Source organism: Electrophorus electricus, chromosome 26, assembly GCF_041902795.1.
Source record: "Electrophorus electricus isolate QZ-2024a chromosome 26, ASM4190279v1, whole genome shotgun sequence".
Taxonomy (NCBI): domain Eukaryota; kingdom Metazoa; phylum Chordata; class Actinopteri; order Gymnotiformes; family Gymnotidae; genus Electrophorus; species Electrophorus electricus.
In genome coordinates, this window is record NC_137522.1 from 4,903,560 (window position 1) to 4,928,996 (window position 25,437).

A 25,437-nucleotide genomic window follows, 5' to 3' on the forward strand; every position below is an offset into this window, starting at 1 on the left:
TAATTTTCACTTCTTAAATTTTTATTTCAGCAACATTCTAACTCAATTCCCCAAGCAGCCAAGACAGTGGTTTGGAGAAGCATACTGAAGAGCGTACAGAACACACTGACAGAAGCCCAGAATGAACTCAAACCATTCTGGAGGGCTATATACACACTGTATGTGCTAACTAGCATGGAGGAAAAACACAAACACATTTGTCCAGCAGTTTGTTTTTGTTTTTTTAACTTTTTTTTTATTGTAATAACAGAAAATGATAATGTAAAACATTGGCTATGAGGCCAGTTTGAGGAAGTAAACTGAAATAAGGCCTTGGGGGGGAGGACAGAACACAGAAGGGTGCTTGCTTGGATCCTAATGGATTCACCACCTGTGAGAGCAAAGGAAATCAGACACGGATTAATTTCTCTACACATCACAGAAATGCATCATTTTCTCAGAGTAAAATGAAGCTTACATTAAAACTGAAAAAAAGAAAAGATGGGGATTTAGAATGAGTTTTAACTAAAGATGGCACTGATCCCATAACACGCATTGGAATTGGTTCAATATCTAGGAAAAAAATCCTAGCGAATATTTGAAGAAAAATATTTAAGGAAACCGCCCGGATACCATGACATAAGTAGGCCTGAAAATATTACAGCAGCACACCACAGGTCAAGCCAGGTTAGTTTCAGCTGGTTACACAACAGATTGGGTGCAATTTATACACAGCTGCAGAGATTTAAACAATTAAAACTATTAGGTAAACAATTAAAACTGTTAATCAAATGCATATATCCATGTACTCCATGTGTGAATACTTGCATTGCATCATGTAGTTTTGATAACAGTTTGTGGAACAGGTCTATGATATTAAATTTATACATGATCCAACTGCATGAAAAGTGAAAAAACTGCTGAATTTTGGCTACGCTTAGGTTACAAACAATATCTTGTAATTGTCATTAGATTTACCACTGCAAATCATGAGAAGAAGAATGATGTCATTATTAAATTGTTGTAGAATTACAAGTGCATTCAGTACTGAGAAAAAGAAATGCAGACAACCTATATAGGCCTAGTGTAAATTTCAGGAGTCGGTGAGTGATACTACCATGCAGAGCAGAGACAAAAATCTGTTTTTTTTTCCAACAATCAACCAAACCAAACCACAGTGGTTTTTCATGAAAAAAATATCGGCTTGGTATCCATATAGGGTGGCAATCAAATGCAAAGTCAGTGCAGAAAAATTTGTATTAATGCCATCTTTAGTATTAACCCTTAAAGTTGTGTACGTCTGTGTATGGCTAGAATGCAGACATAAAAGAAAGCACTAGAATCTGACTGATCCTTTGTTGGCTGGTCTGTTTTTCTTTCTTTATTATCTATCTAGCAAAAAACAAAACAAACCCCCCCCCCCCCAAAAGATTAAGCAAAAGGTCCCAACAACATTCACTGTTAATGTTACTGGGAGTCCATTTTGGTAGGAGTGTGACGATAGTGAATAGGAGTGAAGCTGTGGGGCAGACAGCAGCTCTATGTGCACAACCAGGCCAGGGGAGGGAAGGGGAAAGAGAGGATCCAGAGAGCAAGAGGCCTCTCGTTCAGGTCCAGTGCTGATGACTCAGAGCTGCTGCCATTGCTTTCATTCCACAGGCAATGAAGGGTTCAGCCAGCTCAAAGGCCTTATGCTACTCTGCTAAACCTATCTCTGGACAATCTAAAGCAAACATCACCCATCTTCCAGAGAACAATGGCTGGGGAAATTACTGAACATACATGAATCACACCATTGGGTACTGGGTGACATGGGTGTAGGGAAACTTCAAAACAGAGATACTACTCTTGGCTTCATAGAATGAGTTCCAGTAGAAGAAACTCAGAATTCAGAAGAAACTGAATTCACATTGGTGTTAAAGAAGGTTTTGGGGAAGAGGTAATGAGCTCTGCTTTGATGGTACTGTGGAGTTCTGCATACCTATGGGAGAACATTCACTCGTCTATGTACTCAAATGGCTCTGGGGCTTCTGGCTCCTGCTCCTCCTCTTCGATTTTGGGCCCGTGGGCGGAGACTGGTTCCACAAGCTCCTCCTCCTCTTCACTGGTGTCCTTTAGGATAATGATGCCACCCGTGTGCAACTAAAGGAGGACAGATTGAATCAGATCACTGTCTCCATTTTGTACAGAAAGGTAAGCGCTAGTCCCACTGGCCCAGCTCTGACCTGTGGGCTGGTGCCAGACTTTAGAGAGTCAGAGGAAGAAAAGGAGAAAGGGAGACACGGGGGAGGAAGAGAGGTGGGGGGCACGTATCCTCATGTTGCCTCCTGCAACCTCGCTCTCCTTTGCTGACACTTAGCTGTGTTACCATGGAGATAAGTACCCAGTCTCCACTCCAAAATGGTTGGAGCCCCGGTCCCATTATGCAGTGTTTAGCCTTGAGTTGGTGTTCTGAACAACCCCTATACCGCAGTGCTCAGCCCCTAGTACAGAGGCAGAGCCTTACGCAAGTCCACCACACTGTGTTCTAAAGGCCTTCTCAAAAATCTACACTAAAACAGTTATAAATGGTCAGTAAGTAAGGCCGTCTAACTGCTGACCTGTTTTTGTTTATCTACGCGGTATTTCTAAAAACCATGGAAGAGAAAGGCCTTCTAATGAAAGAGTGGAGCAGGGCCAGCGGGTATCTTTGTCAGACAGCTGACCTCCATGGCTTAAACCTTTACTCTGCTCTCATTTCTGTTTATTTGAGACCATTAGTGGAGTGTTGTCATCATCTCTGGAGGAGTCAGGTTGCATGTGGGGGATGACCCAAGTCATTATTTAGGGTGGAAAACTGTCAAACATTTACAACTGGCTAGAATCCAAGCAAGGCTTTATGGGCCAGAAATGAGAAGAGTCAATTGTATTTTTCTCCCCATTTAGTAAGAAAGGTTTGCATGCCCATTTGTGTGTTGGGTGGAGCAGGGCCAGGACAGACTCACTCACTGGTTTAAAGGGCTGGTAGCGGCAGTTGTCAGGCATAGCAAGTACACGGAGCTGGGCTGGCATAACCCGCGCAGGGTTCTCCAGCATCTGGAAGTTAGGCTCCTGTTCCTTCTTCTTCTCCTTTTCTTTCTCCTTCTCTTCATCTTTCTTCTCTTTCTCAGCCTCTTGGGTTTCCTGCTTCAAATACAGTGTGACAGAACTGCACATTAAAACAATGTGATCGGTAGGAGCTCTTCAATTAAATAACTTTTCACCAATTCATGCAGCTGTAATGGACCGGGGTCATGACAAACCGTCTGTGCTACATTAGTTTTGTTTAAATCTAATGAATCCAGCTTAGTTTCTGCAGTGTTCATGTAGCGTTTCAGTGAGGCTGCTAGAGTACTTGGAGGCCTTTGAAGTGCAGCAGTGTGTCAGAACCCTCAAACCTCTCCAGGGCTCGAGCGGGCAAAAGCATGTCTGACCAATGAGCCATGGCCCCCACACAGGCCCATGTGTGCGGGCGTGAACAAGTCAGTAAAGTCTCAAAGGAAAACGGGAAAGTGAAAACAGTGAAACATGATGAACGTCTGTTACGGGCAATTATAAAGCTGGATCGTTCAGATAAGAGATAGCCAATGACAAGATTATATAGAAGCTTAGACCTAATTCACTCAACTCAACTCAACTCAGCCAGACCCTGTGAGGCCAGCTTCAGTTTCCCCAGCTTGTCTCTGTAGGGGCCTTGAAAGCCTGCAGGCACAATTAGGTGCATGTGCACTTCCCCCGTGGCCAGGAGAACTCAACAGTGCTGACAGCAAATAAAGCCAATATTCTCAAATCTATCACTGAGAGCAATGGGTGGCCAGTTGGCAGTTTTGAGAGGGAAATGATGAAGCCATGGACTTGCCCTTTGACCTCTCGTTACACGCCACCGTCCAACAGCAGCAGCCTCTGCAAGCCATTAGCAAATCAAAGCCATTCTTCACCAGCAGAGCCCCACCCGTGGGCCTCCACTACTTTTCCATTTCATGAGAAGCTGTGCTTGAGGTGCAGACTCTTTTCTGCTTCAGAGCGTTCTCAAAACGTTCTCGCTCTCACACGCACGCACACATCAGCTGCAATGTGTGAGAGAGGGACAGAGCACAATCCACTGAAGGTAAGTACTGTGTGAGGCACAGTGAGGAACAGCTGTAGCCTCATGCAGAATTAAACATACCACTTCCATCTTCTCCTCTTCTTTCTCCTTCTTCTCTTTTTCTTTCTCTTTCTTCTTGGCTTTCGCGGTGATGGACAGAACAGCAGTGGAAACCTGCCAAAAAATAAAAGAACACAATGAGCACCAATCAAGGGAAGAACGTGAACTGACTTTAAACTCTAGCAGACCAGTAGACTTCATTCCATTTCATGTCTACGGGACTAAACAAGTCAGTAAACACATTGCCAGCAAAACTCCCAACTGTGGCTTTCAAGCACTTTGCACAAACATGTGGCAAACATGGGCTCAGCCCTGCAAAACCCTATACTCTTCACACACTGGTGTTTCCCTGATGCAATGCACCTGGCTGAACACTTCAGAAAATTTGCATTATTGGGGCTAGGCTAGAAAGCCCTACACTGCAGTCCTCACCTTCTCCTTCTCCTTCTCTTTGGGCACCTCCAGGGCAGGGGGATAGGCGAAGGTAGAGGGTTTGCAATTGGACCGGTACTGCACCTTGGGCATCTGGACAGACATATAGCACAATAAAACCCATCTTTCAGATGACATCATGCGAGTTCTACAGTGGCTACTGGGCATGACCTTAAGGCTAGCGCAGTGGAGAGAGAGCATTGTTGGTATATTGCAATACATTTAACTGATGCTTTCATACAAAGCATTAGATCAATTGAGGGTTAAGGGTATTCATGGGCCCACTTGGCAATGGTGGGGCTTGAACTGGCAACCATCTGATTACAAGTCAAGTACCTTAATCACTGAGCCACCACTACCCAAATGGTATATACCCTTCCAGTAAGATAACAAAGAACTAAAAGTGTCAGCTGACACAGGCTTGCTGGGAGCAGGTGTTTAGAAGTCACTTTAATAACCATACATAAAATAATTGGTGCCACAAGGAATTATATCACTCCCCATGCTTTTTTGTATTTGTCTAGTTTAAAAAAAAAAAAGGGTGTTAAAAGGCTTGTTAATTTAAAAGGGCAGCACACAGTGAACTAAATCTCAGAACAAGGCACTGCACGGTTACCTTCAGGTCTTTGTTGAGGCCAATGATGGCGGTAGGGGTGAAGGCCAGAGACAAAAAGTGAGAGAGTGGGAACCAGAACCAGAACTGGGTGAAGACCAGGAGCCCCACCACTGAGGGCATGTGTGTATGTCCAGTGCGGGACTGCAAGGAGATGGTCACATTACGGCCACCTGGGAGGAGGGGTGGTCACAGAGGAACGTGGGGTCAATGAGAGAGAGAGCGGCAGGATGGCGGGGGATGACAGAGAGACAGAGGCAGGATGGGGGGTGGGGGGGTGGGGGTGGGATTAAGAACCAAAAAGTTAATACCACCAACCTTAAGCCAAATACTTTAATTTGTATGAGACATTACTATTGTTCATCCTGCAGCAGCAGATAAGATATGACAGGAGGGGTATTTTATCAGAACAATGGAGCTCTGAAGGCAGAGAACACTGCTCTCCAAGGGCTCTTCCTGTCTGGGTCCAGGGAGCAGGAGCAGAGAGTGAACTGGGCAATTAATGAGGGCTTACATGAAGGTCAAGGCTGAAGCTTAGCAAAGAGAAGCTAAATAACAGGCCACCCTCCATCAGGGTGGGGCGGGGAGGCAGGAAGGAGGTGTGGAGCTAATCATTAGAGGACAAAAGGGAAGTACTTTTACACTGGTGAACAGAACAAAAACAACACAATTTCATCTTTGGCCCCACCAGTCTGTAATCAAAGTCTGTACACCACCTCAAGCAGGGCAGTGGGGATGCTAAATCATCTGGATGTTTCCTGCTTGCTGAGTGCCCTCTGGGGAATAAACTGTTTGACTCAGGCTCTTGTCTAGTCAAGAGGCTACTTCAAATGTGCCGTGCCATTGAAACTACACACAGCCCAGTGCAGAGCACTGCTCTTCAGATTTCTGACGACTCATTCCTGATTAGTGCCAGATCATCTTGGAAAGAGAAAATTCCAAACATATTTACCAGTATGATCGCTTCTCCAAATTAACAGACCTCAAACAACCAGTGACAGTTTTTGAGAACTGCCAGATTTCCAAAGAATGCATTGTTAGCCTCTGCTAGGAGCAGAGCTGGGATAACTGACTGTTTTCATAAGGCAATGGGCACAATGTAGATTGCAAAATGTGGAGAGAAGGTTGACTGGGCATATTTACAGATGAACTAAACCTGCTTTAAATGATGCTCAAACTGGACGAGTGTCATTTGATTAGAAGTGAATATGAACTGCAGTTGGAATTGATCACAATTACAGAGAACAAAGGCATGTTCTGTGAAGTATTCGTAAGGTTCCATATTTTATTTATACCTGTAGGTTGTGCATTTAACAAGAGGACAGAGGGGTTGATGGTCAGGGTGAGGGGCTAAAAACAATCTCCATACTAGAGGTTGTTAAGGGTGGGGCATGATGTGTTGGTAGTGATGGGGAGGACAGGGTGCAATCACCTTACTGATTTCATGCAAATCTCTCATCTCTTTCTCACAGCCCCAACCACGCAAAGATATTTTTGATAATGTCCCAGAGCTGTTCAGTACCAGTCAGCACTGTCTCACAGCCCCAAACCCAAACCTGCAAAGGCAATGGTGCTTATAGTGATGAGATGGGAGCAACATTACTGAACTACAAAAGATCCAAACACAAATGCAAAGCAGAATAGAGATGTTTGTAATGTACACTGGACTATTACTGCAGAATACTCTAGAGTCATCAACGTTTCTGGGTAATAGCATGCAGTTCTCTCAAATCTCCTTCATACAGACCACCTTGGGAAAAACCACACAGAACCCCCCATACACAAAGAGAATGCAGGCAAGCAAAAGCCTGTTGATGACTAAGCCATATAGTTGTTCAGGCTCACAGGGCACCGATACACATCAACAGAAGCAGCTCTTTCACACCAAAACACACAAACAGAACCCACCTCCACAGACATGCAACTAACTCATCGCAATGAAATCCCGGAGGACAAGGGAGCAGGGTATTCACAGTGAATCAGAAATGTGCTGAGATGTGAATTAATATTTTGTTCTTTCACTAGTGGGGCAAACAACCAAGCAGCATCTCAGTGCGAAACTGCATGTTGTACATCCATGTTACTGCTAAAAGGACATCTGGTGTCAGGCTAAGAAACCGATCCCTCCCTGCTCCGGTTTGAAATGTAAGCATTACAAATAACAAGCAATAACTGGTCTCAAGAAACGAGCAGATTCTATAAATTGGGGGAAAAAAACATTTTAGAACAGTTCACCGGAGTCCTCACCTGCATCAAGGATGCCCTGAGCCAAGATGGCTCCAAACTTGGCCATAACATCATCGTGCTTATCGTTGATCACCTTCGCATACAGCTGCCTGAACTGGTTGACCTATAAAGAGAGAAAGTGAATACTGCTTAAATCACAAGGTGAAGAGCAATAAACACCTCCATCAAACCACTGAAAAGGCTTAGTGCGCATGGCTAGAGCTAGAAATGTTTCACTTTGGGCCTCAGAGGGGTCAGGCCACTGGCATCCTGTCCACACTGGAATGACTAAATTATTCGGTACTAAACTTTTCCCAAGTGCTCCAGTACAATTCAGTGTTCCAAAATCATCAGCACAATAAAACAGAAGAGTGATCTGGTCAGGTAACACACATGAGCAATTTAAAATCTGGGGATCAAAACCTGATATCCTTTTTTTGGCAAATAAAGAATTAAAGGTTTTTGGAGCCACTCTGAGATTTACCAAAAATGAATTATTATGGATCAGCTTTGTATAAAATTACAGGCCCATGCAGAGAGCGGGAGCACACTGCACACCACTACTACATGTAATGATGAATATGCAAGACTTACAGTGCATATGGTAAACAGGAGTTGCAAAACAATTGGTCTCCTCTTCCTATGTTGTCAACTCTGGATTCCAAATATTTAAAAATATCTGACTAAGACACTCCATTTAGCACGTGCCACACTATAACGCTATGAGGCAACATCAAACAGGCTCGCCCATGCAGACAGGCTCGTCCACGCACAGAGCTTGAATTTCTCATTCTCCTCTAATGGTAAATACGGCAGTGTAATGCCATGGTCCTTACAGCAGTCTTTAAATCATTTTGTGGATCAATACTGCATGTATAAGCACTTCATATTGGTCTGATGAAGCTGCAGGGAAGTATTTTTGTGAGCAATCAGAATGCTAACAAATTTCATTTTTGAAATTCTAAGAGATAGCAGGTGGTTATTATGGTTTTCACTGTAACCATCTGTGCAGAGGGGGCTCATTACCATAATCAATAGGAAATGTAAGAAAGAACTTCAAAAGAGGGTTTCATGATACTGCAGCCAGAAACAATATCTAAATCACAATAATTCATGGAAAATTGGAAAATATCAAAGAAAGTGAAAGTCCGGAAGGGTGTTCGAGATCCTTTCTTAAAACTAGGGATGCACCAATATTCAATTTATTGGGCCAATACAATAACCGATCATTAGCAATTAGATCCAAACCCAGTGTTTAGAACACACTTCATTTCAGAACTAATCCTGAGGTGACATGCTTGAAATGTGTTTCATTGAAAACCAATTCATTCAAATCAAATAACCTGCACAGCTGGGTCTCGTCATGCTCTTACCTTTGGGCAGGTGACCTCACTCTGCTGTATCATAATGAGGGCAGAGGCAATGAGAGCTCCTTGCCTGACATAGTTCACCGGGTCATTCGTCATGGGTTCAAGCAGGTTTATTGCTTCCTGTACAAAACAATTTTAGGAGGTCAACCATCTTTAGTGCAAATGCAGTAGAAAATCTGAAATTACTTCACATTATACAGTAATTGAAGTCATTTTATTTTAAACAAATAAAAAAGGTACAGTTTGGCTCTTTACTATCCGAGCAGTCCTTGTTTTTCTGATGATCAGGACACACTGATGGAGCCAAAATACTGGCAAGTTTCTGGCAGCTGTGAAGCATTCACGTTTATATGGTGATAACAGTAAGAGCAACTGTAGGTAGCTAGCAGGCAACCCCAGGTGAAACTGCTCTCCCTGACACTACTGGGCTCCTCTGCACACTGTTAAGGTGCTAAGAGGAGAAGCTCCTTGTCGCACTGTCACAGCACAGCCTCCCTCCCGCATCCCAGCACATCTCTACACACTCAAAGCACAGATACAATCATGGAGTGTAGAAGCAGCAGCCCATGAAGCGCTTAAGCATCCTGAACCTTTCATTCCTCATTCTGTTTCTCAGTATGTCTGATCCAAGTGCCAAGAAGCTTCCTCTACTGAGTTAAAAAAAAAAAAAACCCTCAAATGCATCAGTTGAGCAGGTCTTGTGATGAGAGGCAAAATAAACGCGCCGTTCGCCCCTGACCAAAGCAGTCTACAGCGCTGCATCCCTGAATACATGCCTTTCTTGTAGGGGAGCTCATATATACACATCTACTGTCAAACTCAAGCTTTGGGTTCCACTGATGTGCTTGCGATCAAGGGTTTGGAGGTTTGCACAGTTGGAAATGACAAAAACTTTGCTCAAAGCATCCAGGCACGTGGTAGATAAGGAGACACAGAGTAAGACCCCTACTATGGCAGAATCAGCAGTAGAACCCACCAAGTCTAGATGCTTGCCTCCACAAGCAAGTTATCAAGCACTTCTGATCTCATTCATCAGACAAACTGCACGCTCCTTAAACAGTGTGTGCATGAAGCTTTCTCATGTTTGAAAGAGGGGGGTGTAAAAGGGTGTAAACAGCTTTCCTAGACACTTTTTTGGTCAGCACAGAATGAACACAAATAATACTGCAATAAAAATAACCAAAGTGCAGGTGTACAAATGATTGCTTGTGGCCCATTTCCAATGGGTGGCCTGTATAACAGGCCTGACACCTTTTCACTCTTCTTCTAAAGTGCATGGACCACAAATGACAGCATGCCTTGCAGACAGGGATTAACTCATACTCAGCTCAGATGATCTTTTTACCTCCATATGAGATGGGTTTTTCCTAAAGAACATACAAATGATTCCCAGCACACAGTCAAAATACCAAAAAGATGCTCTTCTACAATAATAGCTGTAAACTGTGCATTTTTTTCACTCAGTTGGATCCATTAATGGCCAAACACCATAAAGACACCAACAGAGAAGACGCTGCTCGGTGATAACAGTTTGCTCACTCTAGAAGTTGAACTGCACTAATCTCATTAAAAGATCAAAAAAACAGACATATGCTGGGGTTCAGCTGACACACTGTGCCAAAAATGACCTCCAGCTCCACAGTCCCACAGGAAATTATGTCAGTGATACTGAATGACGGACAGAATGAGGGGATGGGGCGGGGAGACTGAGGAACAGCTGAACTCACCTTGTAGCCAGTGCCAGCGCAGCAGATGCCCAGAGCCATGGCTGCTCCACAGCGCACATGGGGGTTGTAGCTCTCAGACAGGAGGGACACCACACTAGGGCACTGCTCTGGAGTCCTGCACATGTATACACACACACACACACACACACACACACACACACACACACACACACACACACACGCACCTTAAACAGCTACACATTAATAACAGAATTGTAATCAATTCGATGAGGTCAAACTGGATAGGGGTCACACCATAGATGGTGTCTGTCATGACACTTATAATTGAGTACATTTTCCCCCCTCTCAATTAACTAGCTTTGACCAGTAATTAAAGTTAACATCGAGACTTCACTGCATAGTAACCCAACACAGCACATACCCCATTCCACCCTCCCCACACCACTCCATCCCCTAATCACACAGCACATCACCCTCCCTCCCATGCCACTACACTCTGCCACACAAACTCTAAAGCTTAGTTTCATCATCACATTTTCCTGGCTCTTACCAATCCTGCCATTTCAAGCTAAAAAAAAAAAAAAAAAAAAAAAGGTCTCTTCACAAGTTTTTCTGAAACTCAACTCAAATACCTTCTAGCAACCCTCCTAAGTCAAGGCAGATGTGTCAAGAAAGTTTCTTTAAACAATTTACTCAAGGTAATTCAGGCTGCCCAAGCCTTCCCTGCGCTGAGGGGTTGAGGGAGCATCGGCCTACACTGAGGATTAACAGAGCTGAACACAGTGTGCCATGACCTGAATAGAGACTATTAAGAGCCCCCATCTTACCAAGGCACCTGGACCAGGAGCTGCAAAACACTGTATTCTAAATGACCATCACATAAGCCTCCTAAAATACTGAAGTCTTTTTAAAGGCTACATTGACTATAATCTTTAATATATTTATTTACAAAATGTTTTGGTCTGTACCACTAATGAACAAGCAAGTCAAAGGCTTCAGTGGCAAAGAAGCATTTTCTATGAAAAATGCAGGATTTATCTTATTAAATCGCCAGTGCGTGTTTTGCTCAGATTAACTAGGCATGGCTATACCAGCCTCTTTTCAGTGTATAAGCAACTGTGTCATTTATTTCACCCAAAAAACAGCATCACAGCAAAACAGGAATAGACATTTTTAAATCACCACATCACTGAAACAGGCCAAGAGTGGATTTTTCACACCCTTCAGAAAGTAGCAACAGAAACACAAGCATGTTCCCTATGCCCCAATTCAGTTCTGAAGAGATGACAACATTGTGCTTGATTACCTTTTAAGTCTCCATTTGTACCATTTAAAATAGCCCAAGCACTCTTGATGACCATTCACCTACGGAATGGGAAACCCCTTGTCCCTCATAAAACTATATTCAGAATGCCCAACCCCCCCCAAAAAAACTCCATCTCTTCCATGGCACCTCACAAAAATGTCACATTAATCAAAATTCTCCAAAGGAGAAATCTCTCACTGGAAGTAAAGGGACCTTTGCTGCTTTTAAAAAAAGACAATCGACTGCTTCAATTGATTTGACAAAGCACTGAAACCACAATAGACTCCCTGTTAGCTCAACATTATAAAAGGATGAACCTTGTAGGCAGCATGGCAGTTAAAGCATACTTTTAAAACAAACGTTTTGTAGGGAAGACATAGAACCAACTGGACCAAATTATATTGAAACAAAAGTCCTGTAACAAGCCATTAGTGTGCTGGCTGCAATTTAGCTTGGCTGCAAAGTCCTCCCTACCACACACTACCAACTCTGAAAGGATTTCTTGTTGAAGCATGTCCTCCAAAGAGATACTCAACTACTTGAAGAGCTGCACTGCACGAAAAATCTGCTGATCTACACAAAGATCTGTTGATTTTCATGTTTGAACTATCTGATCTGTCTAGCAGGGATCCATACTAGCCAGTGTGTAATGATCACTGGCCACCAAAATCAGTTGCAAAACATAATCCTGAAGCTCAAAAGTGCTTTGTAACACCTTGGAAACATCATGTATACATCAAGCTTTATAGATGTAAAAATAAGTGTCTTAAAGGCAAAAAGTAAGAGGCTGTTTTAGTCTGATTTCTCTGCCAGAAGCAGTAATTATAGTTCAGACTGCTGATTTCTTCTGATGTCTCAGAAAATAGAAAAAAAAACAAAAAAAAACAACAAAAAAAAACAAATAACCCCCCCCCCCAAAAAACCCAATAACTCGCATTAAGACAACTAGGCAAGCCAACATAGAATTTGAGTAGTGTTGTGTGACTTACTGCTGACAAAAATGCCTTTGTTCCTATAGGCCTGCCATCTTGTAAGCTCAACTTTGCAATTGTTAGTTATAGCCACAACAATAATTAAACAAGATGAAAGACACGGCCAAGCTGATAGAGCCAACATATTGGAAGGTATTCCTTGGATCTCATGTTTATGCTCAATTCATCAAAGGGAAATTAATTGCAACATCGGTTTTTCCCCAAAGAGCTTGACTGCAGTTGTGTGAGGATGTGCCCGAGAAATTGATGTTAAAATGTGACAGATGCCTGTTGACTTTTTTAATAGAAGATGATTTATGAGTTCTAAGACATTTAAAAAAACAAACAAAAAAAACCCACGTGTGTCTACACACAAATGAATATATTTTTTTACACTTCTGGAACACGATTACTATTAACTATTAATGAATTATTATCATGACTATTAATGTCATCAAGATCCCACATCACAGGCCAGCAAGATAGCAGGTTAACCTAAACCATATCTAACAGAGAAAGGAGCTAAAGTAATTAAATATTTTAACAAAGCCAGGAGCTAGCATTAGTAAACAAATATCCAACAAATCCAGTATCTAAGGTCGGGTAAGTGAAATTCATTCTTGGATACAAATCCACCCATGTATCTACTTACCTAATTAAGTGATTAATGAGAGCAAAGATCACTTCACAGGTAACAAGGTCTTTATTGAAGTCTTCACAACTATTTTGTGTATACCACTAACTTACTTGGATACTCAGCTAGCAAGCAACAGCACAGATGCACAGAGACCCCTCACACATGCATATTTCAACAACAGAGTGAGAGAAAATGCCTCGTCTATGCTAGTCTGCTAGATGGCCTGACAAAACAGTGATCCAAAGATTAGCTTAAAGCCCTTAACCCAACAAAGTGTGACTCGGTCCTGCTAGATGAACTGGGCTTTGCTTCCCTTCGATCACACAACACAGCTTTAGGCCCTTAAAATAACACTAATTCAATGAGTTCTGCAAAACTAGTGAGAACCTTTTGCACAAATAAAGCCTTCACATACTGCCACATGCAAGACTGCCTTCAAGCTTAAACTCTCCGGCTGGGGGTGTGGGGGTTAGGCCTTACTGCATCTGTAGACTGGGGCTTTACTGGCCAAAAAAGAGAAGAGAAAAATCTAGACAACATTTCGGAAGCTTATAAGGATCATTGTGCAATCTGGTATTCAGTCATGACCTAAAAATATTTGCAGACACTGCAAAGTCTTAAAGATTTGTTTTTCGAAGATTTAAGATATCTTGTGAATTCTTTACTCTTGATTGACAACCATTTGATACCATTCATTTATTTCATAGACAAACAGTGTTTAAAGAATGATAGTACATTAAAGTAAAAGCAAATCCATGTAACATCGAGGAAAAGTAAAGTCTTTATTTTAAAAGGAAAGACTTATTGAACATCAATTAAAAGCCTGGTTCATGTTATTACTTTAAACAAAACCAAAGTCTGTCTTACATGTCACAAGTCAGAAAATATAGCTTTCTATATGTTAGCTACTCACCACACAGGTAGCAACAGATGACAGTTACACAAAATGGAGAGCATCACTAATTAATCACAATCTGAAAACGTTTTCTGTTCTCTGGGCAAGTGTACAATTAGGGGAAAAATGTGGCAGCACAACTCCCTACCCACATCCCAATACTTGTATTATACTGTATGAGGAAAAAGGCAAGACTTTGTTCCCCTCAAGCTTTACCTTATGGTGGATATTTCCATTGCCTTGCGGCATGCAATAATGTTCAAAATCTAGTGACTCTGTCCCTTAAGGTACGAGCTTCAGAGAATACTGAACTATTATATCAAACAGCCAATTTGTAAACATAAAGAAAGCAAGAAAGAGGATAGGTGTGTTCATGAGGACAGTTACAGAGAGATTAACAGGGTGAAGTTACAGTATAAACTGTCACTGGAAACACTTTCCTCCCTACTTTCTCTCAGAAGACACTTTTTCAAAAGTGTTGTTACCTCAAGCAAAATAACTTGCACATGCAAAAGAGCTGACTCATGTCATTGCAGACAAAATCAGTCTTGAAGCACCCAAAATCCATATCTGGAACATTTCAGAAGGAGAGACAAAGATCGCCAGAAAGAAAAAAAGTTTCATAAGGTTGTTTTGTTCTCCTTCAACTTTTTTCCTTTCTAGTGAACATTCATAAACACACAGAGAGGCTGACACACTCCAGAGTCAAGAGTGTGCAAGGCTCAGAACTCACCCTTTGCCAGACGCAGACCGACAATGGCAAAATGAACAAACAAAAGGAAAGGAAGTCCCAGCTTTGTGAGTTTTCCACTTGTAAAAAGGGAAGAAATAGGATATTAACATCTCAGTAACACAGGAACAATTCGTAATAAAAAAAGGGACTCCAGAAAGTAGAATAGGAAGCATTATCATCTGAATCTACTATTTTTCAGATCATTCAGATTATTCATCTGAAAAGCAGGACAGACAGAACAGATCAATTCAAGGGCACATAGGAAAATCATGCTGAAAAGTTCATACCATGAAAAAGAAACTAAAGCAAAGACATCAGGCTAGAATCTGAATGAACATCCAGTTTACATGACTGAAGTAGTAGGTACCAAGCTTAAACTCACTGCCTGAAAGGTGAACAACAGATGTGTCTCAGTCAATGAAAGAAGGTAGAACGTGTTCGTCTGAGTGCATGCACATATTGGATGGGGATTTAAATTTAAATCACATATAAAATGTGTAAATATAAAATTTATTATAAACAGAGGGTACTACCACCTGCATAAAAAAATGCAATTGTGCAGATATCAAGCATGACATGAGATATAAATTAATTTTAAAATGCAGACATGCAAATTGTTAGCATTAAAAGTATTCACATGCTCATGACTCATAAGAGAGTCAGTTACATGAAACTGTATTTACCCCCCTCCCAAAAAAAAAAAGAAAAGACAAAAGTTCAATTTGTTAAGGTCGAACAGGAGCAAGACGATGAATAATACAGTCCTTTATGATAATGGTATGGGGTTTACAGTGAACCACACAGCCCGAACAAGCCAACTCCGTTAATAACGCATCCATTTCTACATCTGCCCCTGGCCAAGAGTGAGAAACATAAACAGCAGGTCTGCTGTGCAGAAGGAAATTACCTCCCAGAATGGCTGGCAGTGATCCAGCACAGCCACGTTCGTGAGCTCTCTCCCTCCCCGGTTCGCAGAAGCCTTCACCCTACAGTGAGTGTGTGGCAGGCAAGCCAGTGCACTGCGGCTGGCGCACAAGCACACGACAGAGCGAGGGGAAAGAACGACTGAGAAGAAATCATAAGAAAACCATTGCAGTTGGTGATGCATGGTAAAACTGGGGACTCTTCCAGCATATCAGGATAAAAGGAAATACTTTTTTAACGCAGCATTAAGGTCATGTTTGGGTCTGGTCATCCCCTAAAAGGCTTAAAAGTTTTCTGACATTAACTGCTTTTTTGTGGGCACTTATAAAATGTATGAAGCAACATATTAAAGAAGCAAATTTCTGAATGTGAAGAAAAGAAGCGAAAATGTATCTTTTGTTAAACTCCAGCTTGCAATGTTGCTGATGCATTTAGAAGAAACAGCGAAAGGAGAAAATGGCATGTGGCATGAACAAAACCCACTGCCACATCTGAACTGAAGGTAAGGAATCTCAAATCAGTCTTTTGGTGCTCAGGTTTTGGTTTCAAATAGATACACAATGCTAGAAAATTACATTGAATTTAGAACTGCTTGAAAAATTCATCTGAGTTGCTAGACAGCCTAATACATGTAAAAATAAGTAAAATATGCCTATAAAAAAAATCTTGCATGAGCTCTTTTTTAAAAAGCCCCACCTTAAATCACTTGTAGGCAAAAAAAGGTAGACAAAATTAAATTCCACTTCAAAAGCATTTGAAGATTACCAAAATTATAACAGAAGTAAATGGAAAGAGAGATGCAATTAAGCACCTTGAAAGAACTTACAAATATGCCTATTTAAATAGGATTGCACACATCACTTCACAAACCTAATGTGTCATTGTATAATTTTTATATATATACACACATACATACATACATACATACATACATACATACATACATATAAAAACAATGTAAGCTTCAGATTGCTGTTTGTATTTGCATAGTCACATTATAGTGCTCTTAAATCACCATTACTTTTATATAATTACATTAATGTATTATGAAAAGATAACCAACACAGATTTTATTACATCAAAATTGTAAACTTTTGTAAACGCTAATGATATTAACAAGAGCCAGCCAACTGATAATTATTAAACCTTATTGACTTCAGACAGAGGAAAAAAGGCCATGATACCATCTGTTTCAATTTATTAATTTTCATTAAACCATAACATGGCTGGGTTCACGAGCAAACAACAAGAAGTCAGCAGATGCAGCAGATAACCACTTCCTTGCTTAATTACTTCTCCATGGTGTAGAACTAATGACAGCACAGGGAAATATGATATCATTTACAATGATAAATGTCAATTTGAATTGAGATAGCAATGGCTGAGGGGGGGGTGGGGGGGGGTGGACATGCACTTCATTTGGATTTGCAGTTCTGGATTTTGCAGCATCCTGAGAACCGGAGGGCACACCATACATAGACGGCTGCCACGCAACACTGCGTTGAATGCACTGCCTATGAAGTGCTTCACGCACTAGAGGGACCGCTATCCTAAGGACCAAGCAAACGAACAGAGGACTCATCCGCCCTTCTCCATCCTGCTTTGAAGTTCAGCACTTTCCCCCCGACCGAGTCGAGTTGTTCACATGGGAGTGTGTCATTTGTGAGCAGAATTTGCCCCCACCTTGTCCCCGCGCCAATCCCGCCCCCACTCGGAGGGACTGTGTGACCATGCTGGCCAAGCCCCGGCACAGAGGCAGAGCAAACATTCCCCCAGCCAGGCCAGCGAGAGCAGCATGTCCCAGCAAGCGGCGGCTCTGCCGGAGCTCAACTCCACGGAGTGGGGCAACTGTGGCGTCCTGTGCAAGAACCTGCACTGGGCCTCACTGCTCATCCTCATGGTCATCATCCCCACCATCGGAGGCAACATCCTGGTCATCTTGGCCGTGTCACTGGAGCGCAGGCTCCAGAATGCCACCAACTACTTCCTCATGTCCCTGGCAGTGGCTGACCTACTCGTGGGGCTGCTGGTGATGCCCATCGCCCTGATTACTGTGCTTTTCAGTAAGTGGCTCTCTGTATTCACCTTAACTCCATACCTTGGATTTGTTTACAACCGCTTTTAGGGTTTTGTTTTTTCTAAGAAAAAAGTGGATGTACTTGTGTGGACCATGCAACAGAGTACCATCGTGCCTAAGTGGCTGTCCCATGAATTATTAGGCATGAATTCTGCAAGATTATATAAACGAACTTGGTACTAATTGTAGTGTATGGACATACCACATTAATTAATTAATTATCCATTAAGAATTTTAGATGAAGATTAACAAAATTTGAAAACACCATAAGAGAAGAGAAATGGGGGGGGGGGGGTCAATTCCCACGTATTCTGGAAACCAAAAAATAACTGCCATCACCCTACAAATATCTTTAAATTATGCTTCATGGTTCTCTGCATTATTCACAAATGCAGATAGCACACTTGCTTGAAAAAGTTCCTCTGAAAAGCAGCAAATGACAGCAGTATGCATAAGTAGCTGCTCTCTCTGTTAATTGCATCCCCTCTGCCAACTTGGCATTGGCACCAAGCTCCAGCCAGTCCATTATTCCTCATTTAGCAGATTAGATGGGGTTCAGAGACGACATGTGCCTCGACTCGTCTATGCATGCTGAGAATTAGCGCTTACAGCAGCTTTTTGCAACCGATCCTTTTATCTGAAATAGAGACAGCTCTGGGTGACCTCTCTAGCTATTCCCTTAGCAACAGTTCTTCATTAGCTCAGAAAAAATTACAGCACAAGTCACATGCTTATCAAACGTTAATCCCTACATTCTCAATAAAGAAACTAAGAAATACACAAAAGTAAGTAATCCACAAAAGTATAGTGACATTGGCTGCATGTTCAACACCACATTAACTACTAAAACAGAGACAATAAAGATAAACAGAATCATTTGCATCAAGATCTAGTGGTAAGGTTACTGGAGCAAAGCAGCAACCTCGCAGGGCTCAGTTCAGCAGTGATTGATATAAACAAAGTTTAGTGCTTCACATGGGGCACAAAGGCCACATGCAAGGGAAGACTCCGTGTGCCTTGGGTACAGAGAATACATTAAGTGCACTCAGCAGTTAAAGGGCTTTGGTGCAAACAGCCAAGCATAGTTCGAAATTTGCCAGAAGACAGGAACTCTCACTGGTAATTAAATCATATTGCCGGGACACGAAGGAACAATAATGGATGACATTTGAGCACAATTAATCAAGAGGAGAGAGAGAGAGAGAGAGAGCACTTTATAGGTCTAGCTGTATAGTGTTTATGTCTGGGAATTAAGAGATTGTTATTTGACAATCCTTTTATGGAACCTTTTACTTTGGGAAGAAAGGCACTTTTTAAAAAAAGTGTAAACACCAGTGATTAAAACATCAAACTTCAAAAAGCATCCTTTTAATTGAAAGATGCCACCTCACTTTATTTTGGCTTTGAAAAGGTTTGTGTGAATTTTTTGCTTTTCATGGAAACATTTGCTGTGACACAAATTTCATTTAAAAATTGCTTGCTGATCAGAGAGCACAAGAAGAGCTCCAATATTCTAGGTCCCTGTCTACATCTGCATGTCTACAGCTTGTCAACACCTTTAAAAATTCAATGATTCCATGTCAAGGTAAAAGGTATAAAGATGTCATCTGACCAAAGAATGAATTTAGACAACGTTCAACTTACTGTAAATGAATACCACAGGGCTAAAACAAGTACAAGAAGTATACATTCTCAAAAATAATCATAAATACATTCATCAAGGACGAAGAGAAATATTTAGAGGAGAAATTTCAGCTTTGGCAGACAACTGGCAAGGCACACCATCTTCTGTTTCTCGGGAAGAGAGAGATTATAGGGTGGCAAAACTTGTCTGTCAGTCTCCTCAATGGGGAAAACCATGGGCCCAACAACCCTTCAGCAGGAACAGCTCAGTTGTTCTTATGTTACCTACACTGGAGAGTGCCCTGGAAACCACAAACCTGATTTCATCAGAAGAGAGGCTAAAGACCTGAGATGTCAGCACACTTTAAAACACCAGTGACAAAACAGAAGGCTGGTAGTGTGGGAGAGCATTATCCTCAGAAATACAGCACAACAGCACAAAAGCAAAGATGAGGAGGAGCACTCAAACAGCGCTCAAGTTGCCTACTGACTCAGAACAGTGTAGTAGATATTTGAAGAGGAAAGATGCAGACTTGTTTAAGCTTTTGGAAAACAAATCAGAGGACAAAAATAAAAAATAAATAAATTAAAGTATATACATCAGTCCTAGGTTACATAGTTGAGAACGCATTCCAAATTCAAATAAAAAGCATTAAGAGAGAAATCACCCACATCTAACCCATGTTAAATTCACAATGAATCCCTACATGTAAGAGGATGACAATTGAATATCCAAGCAAAAGTACTGGAATATACCATTAAATGTCATATACTAATCAGCCTGTATTCAGTGACAAATTGCACTAAATGTGTGTGAATGCTTAGCACCTTTACTGAAATTATAAAAATCACCTTACCAGAAGGAAGAGATTAAAAGCTTATCTGCTATTCAGATGGATTTAACAAGACGTTTTTAAATTGTTGTAACTGATTAGGTGACACACAAACTAGAGATGTACGCAACCGTATTTTTCCCACCCTCTACATTACCTGTTTATTAGCTACGCTTATTAAACTTTGCAAGCTTGAAGTTGCATTGTAACGCAGAAAAAAGGATAGCCCCCCTCTCACAGATATTCAGGACATCCCAATGTATTTAAAAAGCTTGCAGGCATCCATTTCTATTTCAAGCATTTAACCAGATCCTTTTAACCCTCCATAGATGGAAGACCATATACACCAACAAATAGCCCACACATATACCTGCGTATACACCGGATGATTGTAGTTTCTTTTTCATTTCAACATTACTGACAATTCCTTTTGTGCAAGGTGTACTGATGTGTATGACCTGGAAATATCCAACAACTGTCCAATTTGAACAGAAAAAGCCCTGCGTTGCTTCTGCCGGCTTTTCTGAGTTTTAGCCAAAAGGCATGTGTAGAAATCGTCTGCAGTGCAGGCATATACGCAAGCATATACACTGCCCATAGATCACTTCTCATGAGTTTCATGGGAAAGCAACCAGCACAGCACATGCACATTTCCAAAAATATGACCCCTGCACCTGCACTATAACACTAATTATGCAAGACACTCAAACTGATCCTTGCACAAAACAGCTTACACTTTACCCGAAACACTACAGCATTTGGTTCAAGAGCTTTTCCCTAGATTACAAAATATCTGTATTCTGTACAATACAGAATACAGTATGTATATCAGACAACCAAAGGCACGCAAAGGCAATTCACAGAATAGCAGAAACGCAGCAGAAATGTTAGTCAAAATGTTATAATTTTTTGGGAGGTGGCTCTTGTAGTGAAAAAAATAAATCATGCTAACAAATAATGCCACAACTCTACACAAAGCCCAACTCAGCCCTAACCCATAAATAAGAACCCAAATATAAACACAGGTAATTCGGGGTCAGTTGTAGACTCTGGACAAAATGACAAAGTCCTTTTCTCTACTCATCATCCCTATGTAACAAATTTATCAGTTTGATCAGTGCTCAACCCTCTGTGTTTCAGACTCAGGATGGCCCCTGCCAGAGTTCCTGTGCCCCATCTGGCTCTTTCTGGATGTTTTGTTCTCTACTGCCTCCATCATGCACCTGTGTGCCATCTCGCTGGACCGTTACATCGCCATCAAGAAACCAATCCAGCACAGCCAGTACAAGTCCAGGGCCAAAGCCCTGGGCAAGATTGCACTGGTCTGGCTGATCTCTATAGGTAAAGCAATTAAGCTTGAAGCTCCTGTGCTACTCAGTGATGACTGCAACTGGCAAGCCTGTTTTCAGCCCAGCAACATGAGCACACAGCAGTGTTGCTGGGGAGCAGCAAGCATAAGTGGCTCTGCTTCTTCTGTTCTCACCAGCACTAATGAAATGTTTGTTCAGATGAACGACTGCTCAATTTCCTTTGGTCTTATCTGATCATGATCTACCTCTTGGCAAGACAACTGTTTGTACCTCTCTCGAGTAACTGACATATGGGACCAATGTACAAACCACTGTTTATTTTGTTGCCACTAGAAATGGTGTACTTGGCAAGGATTTAAGATACTTCATCACCTTACTGTCACAAGTAAACTCAGAACCAAGTGCTTGGGCAGTTCTGATACTGTCATATTTCCTGTGTTAGTGTTTTTCAATTCACTTTCCATAAAATATATATCCTATACCTCCTAACTGGATTTCCCTGACTACGCAAGCTTATATAAACAAAAGGATTGACTGGTAATGACCTGGCTTCAGTTTTTTCCTCAGGTTTTCCTGGGAACGAAATTAGACACCTATGAAGTTGTACTCGTTAACAAAAGTCCTCTTGATTATTCTGCCCGTGTTTAGAGGATGGTATTCAGCAGTGTTTTACAGCCATGAAAGGCAGGCCTTGCACGCCATCCCTTCACTGTACACCATGCACTCTGTGTCCCTGCGAGAAATCACACATTCTCACTTTTGACAAAGCAGTATTACTGAGCTAAACCAGACAACGGTAGCTAAAGTTATGGAAGGTACTCAAGCCAGCGTTAGTGGAAGAGTCTGCTAGTTTAAGATCTACAGTCACTGTCATAAACTGCTTTTTTTTCCCACCCCCAAATGATGAATGGTTAGTTTACTGACTCTAAGTGTTTCATTTTATAGAGCTATACAGTGCAGAGCTTGTCATTTCACTGCTCGAAGAACACAAGCAAGCTATGGCGCCAGATTCGTCACCATTACGATTGTCTCTTAATTATATTAATGCATTATACTTTTCTCCTATAACAGGTATCGCCATACCGATACCCATCAAAGGACTACAAAGCTCTGACCATCCAAACAACGTAACATTCAACAGCAACCACATCTGCCTGCTCACACTCGAGAGCTTCGGGGAATTTAAAGTGTTTGGCTCTCTAACAGCTTTCTTCATCCCCCTCACAATAATGATGATCATCTACCTGCTGACTATTCAGGTGCTGCGTAAGAAAGCCTGTCTGCTCAGGTCAAAGGCATGCCAGAGAATCAATAGACCGACAGTTTCTACAGTCTTTCAAAGGGAGCACGCGATGCCTTCTCCAGCCGAGAACCTCCCCACGCTTGAAGGAATTAAGAGGGATCAAGCGCTTTGCCCCACCCACCCTATCACAGGGGATGACATTCCCATTCGGAGGATGTCCACTATTGGAAAGAGGTCCATGCAAAACCTGAGCAACGAACAGCGGGCATCAAAGGTCCTGGGGATTGTATTCATGCTGTTTGTGGTAATGTGGTGTCCATTCTTCATTACCAATGTCACCTCAGTGCTCTGCGCCAGCTGCGACATCAAGTTAGTCGACAGGCTGTTGGACATTTTTGTATGGGTGGGTTACATCTCGTCAGGTGTCAACCCTCTAGTCTACACACTTTTCAACAAGACTTTCCGGGAGGCTTTTACACGCTATATCACGTGCAACTTTGGCAGCAAGAAATCACCCCAAAAACAATGTAGGAACTTGACAAGAATTTCCTTTCACTCTTCTATGACAGAGAACTCGAAACTGTTCATGAAGCACGGCATGAAGAACGGCATTGGTGCTGTGAGCTACCAGAGCCCCCTACGGCGGCGCCCAGCGCACCTGCAGCCCTCCACCAGTGTCACGCTGGACACACTGCTCCTCACTGAGAATGAGGACTGCAAACCCGACGAGAGCATCAGCTGTGTGTAGCCTGAGAACCTGCACTTTTGAGTGAACACAGAGACCGGGGCGTCACCCTACACAAACAGCTCACTAGTGAATACTGTGTGGAATGGGGTAACTGCACCGGGTTTAGATAGATAATGGTAAATAGACCAACCATTTTAATACCCTGCAGTGGAAGCTATATGGGCCTAAAATCTTTGGAAACTTACATATGTTGAAGGAAATCAATGCAATCAATCTGGAATTGATGAATGATAGAACCGAGAACTATTAACAATGACTGAGTTCAGTGTATGCATGTTATTCACAACACTGCTGGTCAACAGGGTCTGCTACAAGTAGCCTAAATATGTGGCACTCTTATGCATGATGAACAGACTACATACTCAAACTATGCCTTCACTGACTACAAAGAAAGATGGAAAATGGTTTTGTATTGTTTGGTTTATAAAGAGGATTCAGAAAAGAAACATTATCAATTGTATTTAAGACCGTATTTGTGCTGTCATAAATGGCCTCCTCAAATATTATAAATATTCAACCTGATTTGTAAATATTGACAAAGTCTATACAATCTTTTCTTCCTGAATAAAATGTTTCAGATAAATATTCTGCATCCTCTTGCATCCCCAAAACAAATAATACATTTGTGATAAGACTACACCCTTAAAGCGGGCCAGTATACTAATATCTTTCCTAATTAATATTGATTTATGATATATCTAGTAATAAAAAGGGCAAAAGCAAAATCAACAATTAATTTTTCTAAAGACCAAGGCGTGCCTTCACAGCAATAATACTGCCAAATACCTCCATGGTTGCTGAGAGGTATGGTATGAAATTATTTAGATTACCAACATCCTACAACCTTTCAGTGGATGCAGCCCGACCACGCACTTTAAGGGGACAACACACTGGTGAAACTCTGGCCTGCTCAGACATGTCTAGTGCAGGGAAGCCACGAAACTAAAAGGACAGGAGGAACATGGCTGAATGGCTGCAGCTCCGGAGGCACTCTAAACACAGGAAGGATTTACATGGGCTTTATCTTGCAGCCAATTGATCATGCGAATATCATACGGCCTTTTAGGGCTTAAAATAGTTTGTCCAGTTGTTCTGCTTGGCCCAAAACACTAAGTGGATTCCTGAAGTGTAAATTTACTCTGGAGATGACCTAGACCTCAAGCAGACTAAAGGGAAAATCTCTGAATCAGTATTTTACATGTTGTAAATGAAAAAAATCTAAATTCATAAATTCAATATGAACATTTCTTTTAAGCTTTTTTTGAAGTGCAATAACTGACACTGGTATGATAACTGAACAGAAGGATGGCGGTGGTAAAAATCGCTTGTATACTGTGACGCCTTCTATAGGCAAGATACAAAGAAGCGAGCAAGGTAAAGGAATCAGATGTACATATTAAAATGTAAAGCATCATGGGGCAGACAATGAGCTCAAAACCCTAGATCTGCTAAATCTGAATGGCTCAATGGGGAAAGGGGTTCCTCTGACTTGGGTGTATTGTCTCCATGACAACTTAAAAATTTACTTCAGTCAACATTTTAATGCCAACAATAATAATTTGTCAAAGCATTAAACATCAAGTAGAATATGGTTCTAACAGGACAGGTTTTTAATTTTTTTCCAGGTGATGAAATTTAAAAATTGTGCTTATTAAAAAAGTGCA

The 25,437-nt window shown here is 41.7% G+C and overlaps 2 protein-coding genes across 4 annotated transcripts in view; one reads left to right on the top strand and one right to left on the bottom strand.

Annotated features, from left to right (window-relative positions):
* The window catches only part of psmd1 (proteasome 26S subunit, non-ATPase 1), a 33,233-nt gene continuing 7,796 nt past the window's right edge, over positions 1–25,437 (bottom strand). For 2 of the 3 annotated variants that reach the window (XM_081708197.1, XM_081708196.1), the window contains exons 17-25: positions 10,513–10,627; positions 8,789–8,905; positions 7,437–7,539; positions 5,193–5,362; positions 4,577–4,669; positions 4,166–4,258; positions 2,968–3,144; positions 1,961–2,121; positions 1–370 (exon numbers count right to left, since the gene is read on the bottom strand). In XM_081708197.1, the coding sequence (XP_081564323.1) occupies positions 1,975–2,121; positions 2,968–3,144; positions 4,166–4,258; positions 4,577–4,669; positions 5,193–5,362; positions 7,437–7,539; positions 8,789–8,905; positions 10,513–10,627 (1,015 nt within the window). In that variant the 3' untranslated portion in view covers positions 1–370; positions 1,961–1,974. The remainder of the gene's footprint in view (positions 371–1,960; positions 2,122–2,967; positions 3,145–4,165; positions 4,259–4,576; positions 4,670–5,192; positions 5,363–7,436; positions 7,540–8,788; positions 8,906–10,512; positions 10,628–25,437) is intronic. The other variant, XM_027023430.3, reaches the window with a different exon arrangement.
* On the top strand, positions 16,458–24,356 carry htr2b (5-hydroxytryptamine (serotonin) receptor 2B, G protein-coupled). Its single transcript, XM_035523221.2, is given in 4 exon segments — positions 16,458–17,691; positions 17,694–18,002; positions 21,613–21,813; positions 22,854–24,356. Coding segments are annotated over 4 exon segments (1,452 nt in total). The 5' UTR covers positions 16,458–17,669; the 3' UTR covers positions 23,774–24,356.